Source organism: Schistocerca nitens, chromosome 1, assembly GCF_023898315.1.
Source record: "Schistocerca nitens isolate TAMUIC-IGC-003100 chromosome 1, iqSchNite1.1, whole genome shotgun sequence".
NCBI lineage: Eukaryota > Metazoa > Arthropoda > Insecta > Orthoptera > Acrididae > Schistocerca > Schistocerca nitens.
In genome coordinates this window covers 1078389895-1078407578 of record NC_064614.1, presented here as the reverse complement: position 1 = coordinate 1078407578, position 17684 = coordinate 1078389895, and the positions used below count along the sequence as shown (strand labels likewise).

The following is a 17684-nucleotide window of genomic DNA, read 5'->3' as shown; positions in this document are numbered from 1 at the left end:
ATGAGACCGATGACCTCGCTGTTTGGTCTCTTCCCCCAAGCAACCCAACCCAACCCCAAAAAAGGTAGTAGCAGTAATCCACTAAATTACAGTCCCATATCGTAAAAGTCGATATGCAGCAGGATTCTAGAATATATATTGTGTTGGAACATTATGAATTACCTTGAAGAAAACGGTCTATTGACACACAGTCAACATGAGTTTAGAAAACATCATTCCTGTGAAACACAACTGGTTCTTTATTCACATGAAGTGTTGAGTGATATTGACAAGGGATTTCAGATCGATTCTGTATTTCTGGATTTCCGGAAGGCTTTCGCCACTGCACCACACAAGCGGCTCGTAGTGAAATTGCGTTCTTACGGAAAACCGCCTCAGTTATGTGACCGGATTGGTGGTTTCCTGTCAGAGAGGTCACAGTTCGTTGTAATTGACGAAAAGTCATCGAGTAAAATAGAAGTGATTTCTAGCGTTCCCCAAGGTAGTGTTATAGGCCCTTTCCTGTTCCTTATCTTTATAAACGATTTTGGAGATAATCTGAGCAGCCGTCTTCGGTTGTTTGCAGATGACGCTGTCGTTTATCGACTAATAAAATCATCAGAAGATCAAAACAAACTGCAAAACGATTTAGAAAAGATATCTGAATGGTGTGAAAAGTGGCAATTGACCCTAAATAACGAAAAGAGTAATGTCATCCACATGAGTGCTAAAAGGAATCCGTTAAAAGTCGGTTACATAATAAATCAGTCAAATCTAAAGGCCGTAAATTCAACTAAATACGTAGGAATTACAATTACGAACAACTTAAACTGGAAGGAACACATAGAAAATGTTGTGGGGAAGGCTAACAAAAGACTGCATTTTATTGGCAGGACACTTAGAAAATGTAACAGACCTAGTAAGGAGACTGCCTACACTACGCTTGTCCGTCCTCTTTTAGAATACTGCTGCGCGGTGCGGGATCCTTACCAGGTAGGACTGATGGAGTACATCGAAAAAGTTCAAAGAAAGGCAGCACGTTTTGTATTATCACGAAATATGGGAGAGAGTGTCACAGAAATGATACAGGATTTGGGCTGGAAATCATTAAAATAAAGGCGTTTTTTGTTGCGACGGAATCATCTCACGAAATTCCAATCACCAACTTTCTCCTCCGAATGCGAAAATATTTTGACACCGACCTACATAGGGAGGAACGGTCACCACGATAAAATAAGGGAAATCAGAGCTCGTACAGAAATATATAGGTGTTCATTCTTTCCACGCGCTGTACGAGATTGGAATAATAGAGATTTGTGAAGGTGGTTCGATGAACCCTCTGCCAGGCACTTGAATGTGATTTGCAGAGTATCCATGTAGATGTAGATGCAGATGAATGCATGGAAGCGCGCACTTGACAAAAACTGGATAGAGTGCACGAACTCACTGCTTTGACACTAGGGCGGTCCTTATTTTCTCGAATTTCGTGTTTCTTCACGCACCGCCCCTAGCTTCATTCCTTTTCTCTTACGAAGAATTTTAGGACCTACTTTGTTGGAACAGAAGACGAGGGACCCATGCCGTAGTGGCCGAGGGGCTGCGTCGTATCACAACGCGTTGCTTACTATTGCTTTTGCGTGTGCTTGACTGCTGTCATACTCCACAGTGGAATTTTCACTCTGCAGCGAAGTGTGCGCTGATATGAAACTTGCTGGCAGGTTGAAACTGTGTCCCGGACCGAGACTCGAACTCGAACTCAGGATCTCTGTCACCGCATAATTGCGTTCAACTGACTTTTGTTTTCAACTTTTTTGTTTTGTCTTCTTGAAAGGGAACCGCTCCTGGAACAGGACGGTGGGTAGGGTAGCGGTTGACACCCGAGGCCTGGCTATCCCGCCGTCACGGCTGCCGCAACGGAGCGTCCGAGCCGTCTTCTCGTTTGTTGGTGAGGTTTCTCCCCCTATTCCATTCGTAGGGGATCAATGTTGAAAAGGTCCTGTAGCCACCTTTCATTAGTCCGGTAGCCCACTTTCACTAGCATTTCTCTTTCTGTTCCTTGTTTCCCTATTCTCATAACTCTCATAGTGGTGTGATTGAATGAATGTGGTTGTGTGTCACTTTGCTAGACGGTGGCGTAGTCTGCTGCAAGAAAGCCTGCGATAGTCGTACAGATTCAGCAGCAGTTGTACAGAACAGCCAACTCTCGTAGTGGTTAAGTAGGCAAAGAGGTTTGCGCTACTTGTGAGAAATCCACCTGCGTTAGGTTGGTGGCGGAAATGGCATCTTTGGGTTTTCCGGGCCACGCGGAGGGTGGCACAGGCTGGAGAAGAAAAAGGGAGGCAGTCGCCGCCGGTACGGGAAGCGTCCACAGCTGTGCTCCAGTCGAAAAAGGGTGAGTTAGACTGACCGCGTGGCGCGTTGTTACTTGGCGAGAGGAGAGCTGTTAGCTTTTGGTCTCGCTTTTCAACTCTGAAAGATTGCCTTGCCTTGTCGCAGCAAGGAATGCAAAACTTTGGGAGATTTTATTTTTAGTAAATTTCTATAGCAGACTTGGATCCGCCGGAAGAGCGCCACGCAAAGGTGTCGATCAGAAGTGAGCACTCGCTTCTGTATGAATGTCTGTTTGCCTTTAGCTGTGCCTGTATAAGCTTTTATTTTCCTAATAATTAATAGCTTTGCCTTCTCGTAAATTTTCCTTGCTTTATGTATCTTTCGCCCGTGGGGAGCCAACCACGTGGTTGAACATTAGAGTTCGTTGGGCTACCGTCATCACTAACTGTCCGATCTCATGTTTGTTTTAAGGCATGTTAACTGTTCATGATTGCGTGATGTGATATTGTTGCAATTTGGCAATACCTAGAAATTGCGTCTCCACAAACCACGTGGACACGCTGGTGTACTGCGAAAAGTGTACCGTTTTACGAGTTATTGCGATCACTTATCAGGCAACAGCAGTTGTATGAATGATTCACACCAATGATTTTAGATGTAGATTATAACGGTGAATGTATCGATGCTTATCTTTAATGTTTTAGAAATTATTGTTACCAGGAATTGTGTACATGCCTCACATCCATATCTTAGGAATAAATGATTTTATCCACAATTTTCTCTTGTATTCGGAGGTTACGTTCTTGCACCTAAGCCACTCACCTTCTAACTTTGCCGTTAGCACATCCAACGCGTTTCCTTACGCACAGGTGCAGTGATTAGTTTCCCCTTTTACTATAAAACAAATGCTTTAGATTAAGTCTTATTTTCAGGTGTGATGCTGGGAGCTGATCTTATGCACAGTGTTCATGGACTATCTATTTTATTTTAAATGTTTGATTCTCGTGAACAGTGCACGGGCAATACTATTAATTACATCGCGTTCCCTATGAGCGACATCACAATGTATGCACTGTCATGAGTTTTTGGTCTGTGATAAAATTAATTTATTTTCCGACTCGGCCAAACCTTGGTTAGAATCGGTGGCGACCCTAATCTTCTCACGTTAATTTCACAATCAATAAGCATTTCCATTCCCACTAATAACGTAATAACCCGAAGAAACAGGTTAGTTACAATGTGCTCCAGGTATCTTCTTCAGTAACAGCGTCTCTTGTCCGGAAAGCTCCAATGAACAGGAGGGTCCGCAAATAAAGAACCTAAATAACTAGCGGAATGGTTTCTGTGCTTCGGGTGGCGGCTGGAAGCCGCATCTATCGTCACCAGCAGGGATCAAAACTTCTGTGTGCATCACGAAATACTTAGTAAAGGGGCATGTCTTTTAGCCAGTTAACGGGGCGCAGTATATCATCAGGGGAGACAGACTCCGGGCGTGAGCAACCAGCAATCGCCAGCCGCGTCACGGGTCAGGCGGCGCGCATCCAAATCAACGACTGAGCACCTCAGACACACGGGGTCGTTCGTCAGATGAATGGACTGTAGCCGCTGACGAGTAGCGAACTTCCCGTTCACAGCCACGTTCCACAAGGAACGCACCGATGTAGGTAGGAGAGGTGCATGGACCGCACGTCACGCCGTGTTCCAGCCAACATCGGGGTGCCGTTGAGCGACCGTATTGATGGGTTGTTGCTGTTAGTAAAGGCGATAATAATGTTACGTGCTGGGCATCCGTGTCCACGGAAGGTCCACTGGTAAGTAAATGAGGTCAATCAATAAGTCTTTGATGTGGGAGGGTGCTGGTGAAATATGTTCCACAGAAACCGGTAGATGTAGAGAGCACAGTGCCTCTTCAGCTATCACGTTGCCCGCCAGACTGGCGTGGGCAGAGGTCCACCTGCGACGCAGTGGTGAGATACAGCTCTCGCACACGGTTATAGACGCGAAATAAACGGTACCGCCCACCCGCTGCAGCAGTGTCAGGGTGACGTATCGTACTTCAAAAACGAGACCGGTGCTCACCGAATATCCATATGCTACTTCAAATCTATCGGCCATCATAACCGTCAAGGGGAGGACGTCCCACGATGGTCGAAGTAGAGAGGATATAAAATGTAGACTGGCAAGGACATGGAGAGGCGTTTCTGAAGAAGAGGAATATGTTAACGTCGGGTACAGATTTAAGTGTCAGGAAGTCGTTTCTGAAAGTATTTGTATGTAGTGTAGCCTTGTATGGAAGTGAAACGTGGACGGTAAATAGTTTAGACAAGAAGAGAATATAAGTTTTCGAAATGTGGTGCTACACAAAAATGCTGAAGATTAGATGGGTAGATCACATAACTAATGAGGAGGTATTGAATAGAATTAGGGAGAAGAGAAATTTGTGGCACAACTTGACTAGAAGAAGGGATCGGTTGGTAGGGCATATTCTGAGGCATCAAGGGATCACCAACTTCGTATTGGATGTAAGCGTGGAGGGAGACCAAGAAATGAATACACTAAACAGATTCAGAAGGATGTAGGTTGCAGAAGAAGCTTGCACAGGATGTAGTAGCATGGAGAGCTGCATCAAACCAGTCTCTGGACTGAAGACCACAACAACAACATGCAGACTGCTGGCAGAAGAGACGAGTAACGCTGACCAGAGGTAGGCTACTCACCGTGTGGAATAAGAGATCGACCCGCGTGGAGCAGCGGTAGGGGCACTGGCTGCACGCGTGTTCTTTGAGCAGCCCCTCCGATGCCTCGGACTCGACAGCGACTGCCGTGGACAACGGGTCGCGGTCGCGGTCTGCGGCGGAGGGAGGCGGAGCTCCGGCCGTCTCCTCTGGGGCCTGCTGAGGTTCCTCGGCGACTTGCTGAGGAGGGTTCGCCTCTGCCACGGCCGACGTCGCCTCCGCTGCTTCCGGCTGCTCCTGCCTGCTCTGCTCTGGAGCAGCTCCCTGCGCGGGAAACGTGCACGCCTTGTCGCGCACGTGGCGGGCCAGCTGCTGCGCCAGGGGGAACTTCATCCCGCACATAGCGCACCTGGAACAAAAATGGTTCAAATGGCTCTGAGCACTCTGGGACTTAACTTTTGAGGTCATCAGTCCCCTAGAACTTAGAACTACTTAAACCTAATCAACCTAACGACATCACACACATCCATGCCCGAGGCAGGATTCGAACCTGAGAACGCAGCGGTCGCGCGATTCCAGACTGTAGCGCCTAGAACCGCTCGGCCACCCTGGTTGGCGCACCTGGAACAGCGCTCGTCGTTCTTCGTGGATTCCGTATCAATCAAAGCCTAAGCTGGGATACACGTACGGACTCACTTGTGATATATCTCAATCATTCAAAAACAGTCTTAATCGCATTTATTATTATTATACCGCCAACCGGTTTCAACCCGACGTAGTGGTCATCTTCTGGGCGTTTACACTGTGAAATTATAAGGATACATCAGAAAGATTCCCTTATACAACAGCTAAAATTACGTAAATTTAAAATATGTTACCCATTCGTCGACTGCTGGTGGTGTCACCCCTGTCTACATAACGGCAGGAAACTATGCAAGACTAGCCCGTCGTCATTATAGCAGCTGGTGTGTTCATATGGCGTTCTCGCTACACAGTTTTTTTTTCCTTTATTGATTTTCAATTCCTCCCGAAGGGGGCGGGCTGGCAGCAGCTTAGTACGCTGCTCTACAGCCTACAGACTGTTTTAAAAACGGAAGAAGAAAAGAAACAGGAAAAACAGGCGATAAAACGGTGACTTAAAGTGTAAAATGGTGGAAAAATGCGGAAAGCTAACACAGAAAGCAAAGGGGTTGGCAATGTTAATAAAATACACAGGAATCAGACAAGTAACATAGTAGATTCACAATTAAAAAACATGGCGACAGTCTGGTTTCTGTTCGCAAGAGATGAAAAAATCACACCCAGCGACAGTATGAAGGCTGTTCGCAACTTCCCAAAAGACACAACACGGAACACTCACTGTAAAACACTGCACGAAAATGGCGGCACAAAGATGACACTCCATGCCAAAGGCAGATGGGGGGCGGGGGGACCTGGAGGAGGGGGAAGAACAAGGAGGGAGGAGAGGAAAAAACGAAAGGGGGGGAACCAAGGAGAGAGAGGACTCTTAAGGGGGGAGAGGGGCAGGGCAGATGCGAGAGGGAATGAGAAGAGGCAGAGGAGGGAAATGCAAAAGGACTCGGGGGAGAGAAGGGGGCAGAGAGAGGGGAGGTGGGGTAAAAAGAGAATGGAAGGGGGGAGAGGGAACCCGGGAAAAGGACAGAGGAAAGGAGGGGGAGTGAGGATCAGAGCTGATAGGAGGGATAAATGGAGGGAGAGAGGGCATCATCCGGGAGGGGGAGTTGGTGGAAGCCACCTTGGGAAAGGAGATGAAGGGTGTAGAGATGGAGGGTAGGGGGGACACAACAGTGACGACGTGGCAGGGGGTGGGGATGGGAGAGGCGAGGAGCAACCAGGGGGTGAGGGGGATCAAGGCGGCAGGAGGTGTAGAGGATGCGGATATGTTCGAGGAATAGGAGCAGATGGGGGAAAGGAATGAGGTCATAGAGGATCCGCGTGGGGGACGGGAGGTGTATACAGATCTGGAGGGACTTACAGAATTTGGGGGGGGGGGCTGATATCCAGGTGGGACTGACATAACAGGGGATGGGACGGATTAAGGATTTGTAGGTGTGGAGGCCAGTGAGGAGTCAGAGGCGGTTGTGGGCTTTGGATTGGATGGAGCGGAGATGAGGGATCCAGGTGAGGTGACGGTCAATGGTGAGGCCAAGATAGGTGAGGGTGGAGGTGAGGCGGACAGGACGGGCGTAGACAGTAAGGGAGAAATCCAGGAGCCGGATGGAGCGAGTGGTACGACCTATGATGATTGCCTGGGTCTTGGAAGGATTGATTTTCAGGAGCCACTGGTTACACCATGAGGCAAAAAGGTCAAGGTGATTCTGGAGAAGGCGTTGGGATGGTTGGAGGGTAGGAACGAGGGCGAGGAATGCGATGTCATCGGCATATTGCAAGAGGTGTATTGGAGGGGGGGTTGGGGCACGTCTACTGTGTACAGGAGGTAGAGAAGAGTCGCTACACAGACTAGAGGGCGCCTGATACACGCTTTATAATCCATGGCTACGGCGTCCTCACCACAAGGAGTAGAGGGCGTTGTAGTCCTTCCATATTAGCCGTTTTTGTAAATTGACCCAATGTTTTCTACGTAAATGTACGGATAGATATATCATAATACAAGACAACACCAGTTATTGTGTGTCACAAATTGTTTTACTTCATATTATGGCACATAATGTAATATACTTTTACGACTTTTACGAGTTGACTACGGAATATTTGTTATTATTTTATAATTAACACTATAATTGTAACTCTTTTTAAATGGTTCCGTTTTCTGTTATTTACTGTCACCTAAATTTATGTTAAACCAAGGTGACTAGTAATTACATGTAATAAACTGTATTAAATGCCGTTGATCGCCGCTGGGGGTGTTGCCGTCTATTCACGTGATCTCCGTACGCTATTTAAGCCCATACGAAGGGCTAGTCTCGCATAGTTTCCTGCCGTTATGTGGACATGAGTGACACCACCAGCAGTCGACCAATGGGTAACATATTTTGGGTAACATATTTTAAATTTACGTAATTTTAGCTGTTGCATAATGGAATCTTTCTGACGGATACTTGTAATTTCACAGTGTAAACGCCCAGAAATGACCCCTACGTCGGGTTGAAACCGGTTGGCGGTATAATAATAACAAATGCGATTAAGACTGTTTTTGAATAATTGATTAATCATACTAATCGCTGCTTCATCGCCACAACCATGTTGTCCAAAAATCTATGTGATATATCTGCTGCACAAGCTGAGATGTCGTGTAAATGATGCGCCGGGTAGCCATACTGTCTGGGGAGCCTTGTCATGGTTAGCGCGGCTGCTCCCATCGGAAGTTCGAGTGCTCCCTCGGACATGGGTGTGTGTGTTGTCCTTAGCGTAAGTTAGTTTAAGTTAGATTAAGTAGTGTGCCACCTTAGGGACCGATGACCTCAGCAGTTTGGTCTCACAGGACATACCACAAATTTCCAAATTTTCCGTATAAATGAAACTCTCGTGCTGTATGCATACTTTGCTTTTTTCAGTTCCCATCTGACATACGGAATTCTGCTATGGGCAAACTCACCTGGATCTAAGACCGTACTGAAATGGTAAAAAAAAAAAAAAAAAGGCCATCATATACATTGCGGGGCTCACACCAGGAGAATCATGCCGACACTACTTCAAGGAATCGTATATTATTACAGTAACTAGTTTATATGTTTGTAGTTGTCCACTATACACCAAAGTGCGAACGGCCTTCCCTCAGTGGTAACACGGGTTCCCGTCATATCACCTAAGTTAAGTTCTGTCGGGCTTGGTTAGCAATTGGTATGGTCACTGGTAGGGTCTGCCGAGTACTGTTCACAAGTGGGGAGCATTCAGCCCTTGCGATGCCAGTTGAGGAGCTGGAGCTACATCTACATCATACCTAATGGCGTGTGGTGGAGGATACTTTCGTTACCACTATCTGATCCCTCCAACCCTGTTCCACTCGCGAATAATGCGTGGGAAGAATGATTGTTGGTAACCCTCTGTATTGACTAATTTCTCGAATTTTCTCCTCGTGGCCAATACGCGCGATGTACGTGGGGGGAACTAATATGTTGTCTGACTGCTCCTGAAAAGTGCTGTCCCGAAATTTCAATAGTAAATCTCTCCGTGATGCACAACTTCTACCAGTGGAGTTAGTTTAGCATCTGCGTAACGCTGTCTTGCCAGCTAAACGATCCCGTGACGAAATGCGCCGCTCTTCGTTGGATCTTCTCTATCTCCTCTATCATTCCGACCTGATAGGGATCCCAGATAGATGAACAATACTCAGGAATCGGATGAACAAGCGCCTTATAAGCCACTTCTTTCGTGCATGAGTTACATGTCCTTTAGATTCTTCCGATGAGTCTGAGTATTGTATCTGCTTTTCCCGCTATCTGTTTTATATGGTCATTCCACGTAAGGTCGCTCTGGATTGTTACGGCAGACGCTGTCTGCTGTCTCCAGCTGTTTGTCGTGAACAGTGTAGCTGTACAGTAGTGGATTTCTTTTCCTGTGCATGCGCAATATATTACATTTATTTACGCTCAGGGTCAACTGCCAGAGTCTGCACCATTCATCAATTTTCTGCAGGTCGTTCTGCAAATTCTTACTATTTTCTGGCTTTGCTACTTTAGTATACATAACTGTATCATCTGCGAATAGCCTTAAAGAGCATCCGACGCTTTCTAGTAGATCATTTATATATATATTACGAACAGCAACAGTCATATCACACTTCCCTGTGAGACTCCGGATATTACCTTTGCCTCTGTCGATTTAGATCCGTTAAGAGCGACGTGTTGAGTTCTACCTGCAAGAAAGTCTTGATTCCAATTGCAGGTCTGCTGCGATACTCCGTGAGGTCGTATTTTTTTCATTACACGGCAATGCGGGACGGTGTCAAATGCCTAACTGAAATCAAGGAACACGGCATCAGCCTCAGAGCCGTTGTCCACTGCGCTGTGGATCTCATGGAGGAACAGAGCGAGCTGAGTTTCTCAGGATCTCTGTTTGCGAAATCCATGTTGATTTTTATAGAAGAGCTATTCATTTTCCAAAACCGTCATAGTTCTTGAGCATAAAACATGTTCCATAATTCTACTACAGATTGATGTCAACGATATAGATCTGTAATTGTGTGGATCTGTCTTACAGCCTTTCTTAAAAACGGGAATTAACTGCGCTTTTTTCCAGGTTTACCTGATTTACCTGACTGAGAAGTAGCGACATCAGTAACAAGAACTGAAAACGGCCAGGAGAACGGTGTGCTGACCGCATGAACCTCCATACCTACATCCGGTGACGCCTAGGGGCTGAAGATGACACGGCGGCCGGTCGTAACGTTGGACCTTCAAGGTATGTTCGCATGGTGGTTTTCTAGTATACACCAAAAAACCTGAATAATTTTGACCTAAGGGTGTCAATACACCGTTATAGCACTAGACATAGACACACAACAGACAAGCCGCATGCCAGACTAGCAAAGGTCCGCAATCTTGGTCTCAATACTTTAAGAAACAATCTAAAAATGTCCACTCAATGCCCCTCAGCAATTTTAAAGACGCAATAACAAAATGGTTAAAAAGTAAGGCCTTCTATACAGTGAAGGAATTTGAACAATGTACAATAGATGAGTCGTAGTTTTGAGATGTGATTATACAAAATTATAGATTGTAATATTTTATGAAGCTACTAGTGCAGTATATTCATTCACCTATCCGAGCAGTATATTCATTCACTGTGCCATACTGTATAAGGCAATACAGAGATAAAGTTTATTACAATTATTTACAGATTATACAGAAACAAAAATATTAACGTGACTTGCTGATTCACTGTGGCCTACTCTATTAGGTCTGCAAAGAGTCATGCTTTTGTATAACTACGTACTTCCCTAAAATAGGTTCTCGGGTAAAAGTCGCCTTGTAATATAATTAGGTAAGTATTCATGTAAAATCACTGTTATGTTGTAACTGTAAGTGTATATAACTTTTATACGACGACGCCGATTGCATTTAAACATGTTCAAAAGTGAAAAATATCCTATTCTATTCTGTCTCTGCGGCCACCATTGACGAAGAGAGTGATTCTGACAAAATATCAAAAAAACTAAAAATCTATAGCCCGACCAGCTGTGCAACCAGAACGTCATTTGTTTTCGAGAAAACAAATTGACGGAGGGCGTGCCCTAGCTTGTAATACACGAGTATCACTCCTGGCCATGTTCGCCGGCCGGCTTGTCGCCGTTACTGTTGTGCACACCAGCGCTGTTTTCTGTGCAGCTGGAGAAGGTGGTCAACTTTTCCACAATCTTTGTAAACCCATTATGGTCTGTGCATATTACGAATGCTTAAGAGCTAGTGCCTTACCCATGAAGGAACTTTTTTTCCCAGCAGCTCTTTGAAATAAAATTCTGAAAATCCTGGTAGGAAGCGCCACTTTCCAAAGTAGTGTGTCGAGTTCCGTAACCCACTTTGCCATTTCAAGCGCCATCTAGTGGGATTTTGCAAATTGGACATGTCAGCTTGTCCAGTATAACGTGTTCCCTCTCGGAAAATGTGACACTGAGTGTGCGTAACGGGACCTTGTAATGTCCCCACAGAAAATACCCTCTACCACGCACCAATTAATCATTTTCAATCAAACCATCCACATTCACTCACTTTGGAAAAGTTATCTGATCTGATTTTCTCGCAATATATGCGGCGACAGCTCGACGACGTCAAAGTATTTTCTAGTGCGTTTATTCTTTGAAATAACAGAGATGCATATATGCATTCTCCATGGTTGTTAGGGTGGTAACGAGGACAGCTTCTGGAGTATCTGGTGAGGGATTGACGTGTTTCTGAGAGATACATATTCTGCTTTTCTTCTCGCTAAAGCGAGCCAATTAACATTTGTGCCGCTAGCGGTTTGTTCAAAAATGGTTCAAATAGCTCTGAGCACTATGGGACTTAACATCTGTGGTCATCAGTCCCCTAGAACTTAGAACTACTTAAACCTAACTAACCTAATGACATCACACACATCCATGCCCGAGGCAGGATTCGAACCTGCGACCGTAGCAGTCGCGCGGTTCCGGACTGAGCGCCTAGAACCGCTAGACCACCGCGGCCGGCGGTTTGTTTGAAGAGAAAGAGACTGTAAAAGAAATAATTAAGGTGTGGAATCACCGGAGATCTGGACATGTAATGGAGATGGATTTAATACACAATTTCCTTCATAAATAAGGTTTGTGACGTTTTTGTTCTGGAGTGAATGAACGAATGAGTTTTTCCTGAATCATTTAATGATCACGTTGGCCCTGTAATTAGTGGGGAAGTTTCAGCTGTGTCGAAGAGAGCCTGCAATCACTGAGTCTGTGTTAAATCGCAATCACTGAGTCTGTGTTAAATCGTCCAAAAAGGCTTCGTACACATCTGGAATTCGCAGTCTTTCGTAAAAGGAACAAATTGTCCAAACGATTGATTCTCCCGACTGAATGCAGTGTTTAACAGTAATAATGAATGTAAAGATCTCTTACAGCAAGCCAGCCGCTGATTACCAAGACGAAGGACTCCACCAAAGATTCTATTTGGCTGATTTCACGTAATGAAATATTATATTTAAAACTGTACATAGATAAAGGAGAGAAAGAGAGAGAGAGCGAATGAAAATAGAGATAATACTAATAATCCTCCATTAGTCTAACTTTTCGCCTGTCGTATCACGGATCAGCCAAGAAATGGGAGGCCCTTACTTTACTGTATAGATTTATGTGTGAAGGTGAGGGGATCTTAAAGGCAACAGATACACGTCCATACAGACAAGACATTACACAGAGATAGCGGCTACCTGCATTCATCATCTATTCTTAGATGAAGAGATGGCAACTTATTATCCTTAACATTTAAAAAATGTTAAAACCTGTCGGTTCCTTTGTGTACACAGGTACTGACGAGCGACCGCAGCGAGCTGATGCACAGGTAGCCTGGAGACATCGTAGCGCACGGAAGTACGTCTGAGCCAGCCAAGCACTGCAGCGGACAGACTTGCGTTATTTATAATAATTACAGAACAAAGTATTTTTATATAAAAAGTTGTGTTTCGTCTCGTCATTGTGGAGTGAAATAAGGAGAGGGCAGTAAGATCTCTCGCGCACTACACTCAAAACTTAAACGTTCCCTTGCAGAACCAGAATCATGCATACATTTTGTTGTGAACCAGCCCGGACGACCATAAAAGTACACCGTTCACTTGTAGGCTATAGTCCTGCTATGAAGTGGAATGGAACCTCAGACCAATACTTCAGGCTATATGGAAAGTGACACACAGTCTGGTATCCCACCACCCTCCGGGGCGTCTCCACACCACCTTCGGACCGGAATCTCATATACAGAACAAGTATTGTCTTTAGCGATGACTACCGCTTCGAACTGAGCCCCAAAGAACAGCGAATACGTGTCCAGAGACGCTCCAGACGGAGGTGGGGCACCAACCAGACTGTCGCCCAATATAAGGCCCGACAACCAGGAGTGATATCTAGGGCTTCATTTCATTACATAGCAGGACCCCTTTCGTTGTCACTCGTTGCACTCTTGCAGCAAAACGGTACGTCGACGACATTCTACGCTCACTATCAGTCAACGCCGTTTCGTTGCTCTTCATGGCTCAAAATGGTTCAAATGGCTCTGAGCACTATGGGACTTAACTTCTGAGGTCATCAATTCCCTAGAACTTAGACTACTTAAACCTAACTAACCTAAGTACTGATGTGTCGGCAGCTGGGCCAACACCTTGTAGATAGAGGTGGCTTAAAAAGGCACGCGAGACTAACGCAGACGGGCGTGAAGTACTGGAACAGGATACGTAATTAATGCTATGAAGAAAAGAACGGAGTTTCTCATATACTTATCTTTAATTTCTTCTTGTACATCTCTATGGTGAACACAAGTGAGACTCTAATTACAATCACTGTAAGGCTAATGGCGCCTTGCTAGTTCGTAGCCATTAACTTAGCTGAAGGCTATTCTGTCTCTCGGCTAATGAGAGAGAAAGGCTTCGTACGTCTAGGCGCTAGCTCTGTCGTCCGTACAACTGGGGCTGAGTTCGAGTCAGTCTCTCGAGACCTGCCTTGTGGTGGCGCTAGGTTTGCGATCACACAGTGGCGACACGCGGGTCCGACATGTACTACAGGACCGCGGCCGATTTAAGCTACCACCTAGGACGTGTGGTGTCTGGCTGTGACACCACAAGTACATCACACACATCCATGCCCGAGGCAGGATTCGAACCTGCGACCGTAGCGCTCTTCATGGCGACTAATCCTGGCCTTACATCTCAGAATATAATGCCCACCCCTACATGGTGTGAATTTCTAAAGCTTGTCTTCGTGCTTGCCCAACCCTACCTTCGCCAGCAAGGTCGCCAGATCTATCCCCCTTATGGGAACGTTTGGAACATTATGAGTAGGGCCCTACACCATCTTGGGGTTTTGACTATCTAACGTGTCAGCTGGACAGAATTTGGTACGATATTCCTCTGCAGAACATCCAAAAACTCTATCAGTCAGTGCCAAGTCGAATAACGGCTTGCATAAGTGCCAGAGGTGGAGCAATGAGTTACTGACTTGCTCAGCTTATGAAGCTGTTTCTCTTGAACATATAATCCAATTTTTGTGAAACTGTCATCATTTCTTTGTCTGTACACGTAAATAATATCTATCGATTCTACTGATTTCCGTACCATATGCATAATTCCTTCGCGGTGCGTCTTTTTTCTTGTCTTAGTGTGTATATTAATGACCTTGCAGGCAATATTAATAGTAAAGTCAGCTTCTTTTCAGACGATGCAGATATGTATAGTAAAATTTAGTCTCAAAGAAGCTGCAGAATATTCAGTCAGATCTTGATAAGATTTCATTCTAGTACTAAGATCGGTACCATGCTTTAAATTGTTGCAGCCACGTGTAGTAAGCGTTGCTTCAAGCAGTGGAGAATGGCAAAACAGAGGCACGCCGGCGACTGAGGCGTTGCGAAGTAAGCACGCACAGATAGCCTGGGTGACAGCAGCAGTCTACCAACAGGCTGACGCATGGATGGACACAGACCGAGCGCCGAGCGAAGCCTGGAGAGTGCTGAGATGGGAGTAATAACAGAAGCTACCACTGAGGGTAAAACAACGTCCTCCTGCCGGATATAAATAGTGGAGTGCAGGCAGCAACAGACAGAAGCCATTAGGAAGCAGTTCGGATCTGAGGACGAACGTGGTCCGTGTCTGTATGTTCAATCTTCGTAGGTGACGTTTCCAGAAGTCTGTTCCAGCTCGCAGGAGTCATCCGTTTGCCGCCAGATGTCAACTTCAGCTCTGGAGGTCGGCCCGAGTTCGGTCGGCACCATGGCTGACTAACTACAGCGAGAACTTCCAGCAGGACCGGCCGCAGCGCGGTCTTCGTCACAGGCGCCACCGGGGACTGACGCCCGGATATCACGGCAACCAGGCCCAACCGTCCATGACGGGACCTCGCGGACATCGCGACTGATGGCTTCCCAGCCACCGGCGCAGCAGGCGGCGGCAGCTGACCTCACGGCGACGCGGCTCCGTGGGCGTGCCCATACTGGGGCGCCAAGCGGCGACGAGTTCATCTCAATCACGGGGTATCTTGGCTTCAGCGGAGCATTGGTGGCCTGAGGCTCCCGAGTACGATCAGCGGCGCGCGTTGCGCGCATTGTCAGAGAATCTAGACAGCAGCAGCCAGGCGGAGGGATCTGCAGGGATGGGCAGCAACGACGAAGGAGAAATTGTGAAGAAAGTTCAACAAATAATTGTAAAACTCCAAGCTGTCTCAGTCTTTGGCGCAGCCACTGTGTCTGCTGCTAACAAGTGGTGCAGATGTCGCAACAAAATGTTCAGAAATGTACAATACTGATCATCACAAAACGAAAAAGAATATCTCCTATGACTGCCATATCATCGAATCACACTTGGAATCGGTCAGCTCATATGAATACCTGGGTGTAACACTTTTTTGGGATACGAGATGGACCGAGACCGAATCGTGGGTAAAGCAGGTAGCTAACTTCGGTTCATTGGTAGATTACTAGCAAACTGTAATTAGTCAGCAAAAGGAGATAGCTTACAATGCTTTCGTGCGACCCACTATAGAAAGTTGCTCAAGTGCGTGGGAGTCGTATCAAACAGGACTAACAGGGGATACTGAAAGTATACAGAGAAGTGCAGCAAGAATGGTCACAAGTTTGTTTGATCGTGGGAGAGTTCACAGAGACACTGAAGAAACTGAACTGGCAGACTCTTGAAAATAGATGCAAAGTATGTGGAGAAAGTCTACTTATAAAGTTCCAAGAATCAGCTTTAAATGATGAATCTAGGAATATACTACAACCCCTACATTATCACTCTCGTAGGGGTCTTGAGGACACCATTAGCTTGATTATAGCTCGCACAGAGGCATTTAGTCAGTGAGTCTTCTCGTGCTTCCTACTAGAAAGCAGAGGAAAGAAACCTTAATAAGTGGTAAAATAGGAAGTGCCGTCCGCCATGCACTTCTCAGTAGTTTGCAGAACATGGATGTGCTAGGAGCGTTCCATAAGTAAAGCAACATATTTCTTTTCTGTGGAAATAAAGCGAAATTAGTTGTCGAGCATAGTGGAATATTCCCGCCTCAGCTCCTATATTTTCATGGAGTTCCAATAAGTAGCAGTGGTGGCCGAGCGGTTCTAGGCGCTTCAGTCCGGAACTGCGTGACCGCTACGGTCGCAGGTTCGAATCCTGGCTCGGGCATGGATGTATGTGGTGTCCTTAGGTTAGTTAGGTGTAAGTAGTTCTAGGTGACTGATGACCTCAGATGTTAAGTCCCATAGTGTTCAGAGCTATTTGAACCATTTTTGTAGCCTTCAAAATGGCGTCTGTGACGGAGGTGCGTTCCAAGCAGAGAACTGTCACTGTTTCTTTTGGCGGAAAACCAGAGCATCGCAGAAATCCAAGGGGGCATGCAGAATGTCTACGGAGACCTGGCAGTTGGCGACGTGTTTGTCATCATCGCTACAAGGTCGCTTAAGTCTGTCCTATCTCTCGCAGCTGTGACACCTGCGATGTTGCAACCGGCGGACACCGTAATTCAAGGTGATCCACGGATCACAAACACCTCGCTGCACAACTGGGAATCTGTGGTGGTAGTGTTGACGCACTCGTCCACCAGTTGGGGTCAAAATGTGTGCCCGCTGGGTTCCTAACAGTAGACCATAAAGAGCAATGAAGGGCCATCTGTCCGGAATAGCTCGCATGTTACGAGGCTGATCATGAAAATGTTTTGTCCAACATCATCACAGGCAATGGAACAACGACATTCCATCAAGATCGCCACACCACCTCTTCACTGAAGGAAGAGTTCAAAGCAGCACCCTTACCTGGTGAAATCAGAGCGACGGTCGTCTGGGATTCTGAAGGGGCTATTCTGTTTGATGTCTCCCTCATGGTGCAACTTCAACACTGAACTGTACTGTGCTATCTTAAAAAAAAACTGAAGGAACGACTTCAACGTTTTCGTCTTCACAAAAATGCAAATGAACTCCTCCTTCTATATGGCAACAAAGGGCCTCACATACCAGGTTCAAATGGTTCAAATGGATCTGAGCACTATGGGACCTTACTTCTGAGGTCATCAGTCCCCTAGAA

The 17684-nt window shown here is 46.1% G+C and overlaps 1 protein-coding gene across 1 annotated transcript in view; it reads right to left on the bottom strand.

Annotated features, from left to right (window-relative positions):
- The window catches only part of LOC126227854 (zinc finger protein 628), an 830164-nt gene that overhangs the window by 412322 nt on the left and 400158 nt on the right, over positions 1-17684 (bottom strand). The window contains exon 10 of the mRNA XM_049942260.1: positions 5028-5394. Coding sequence (XP_049798217.1) covers positions 5028-5394 — 367 coding nt within the window. The remainder of the gene's footprint in view (positions 1-5027; positions 5395-17684) is intronic.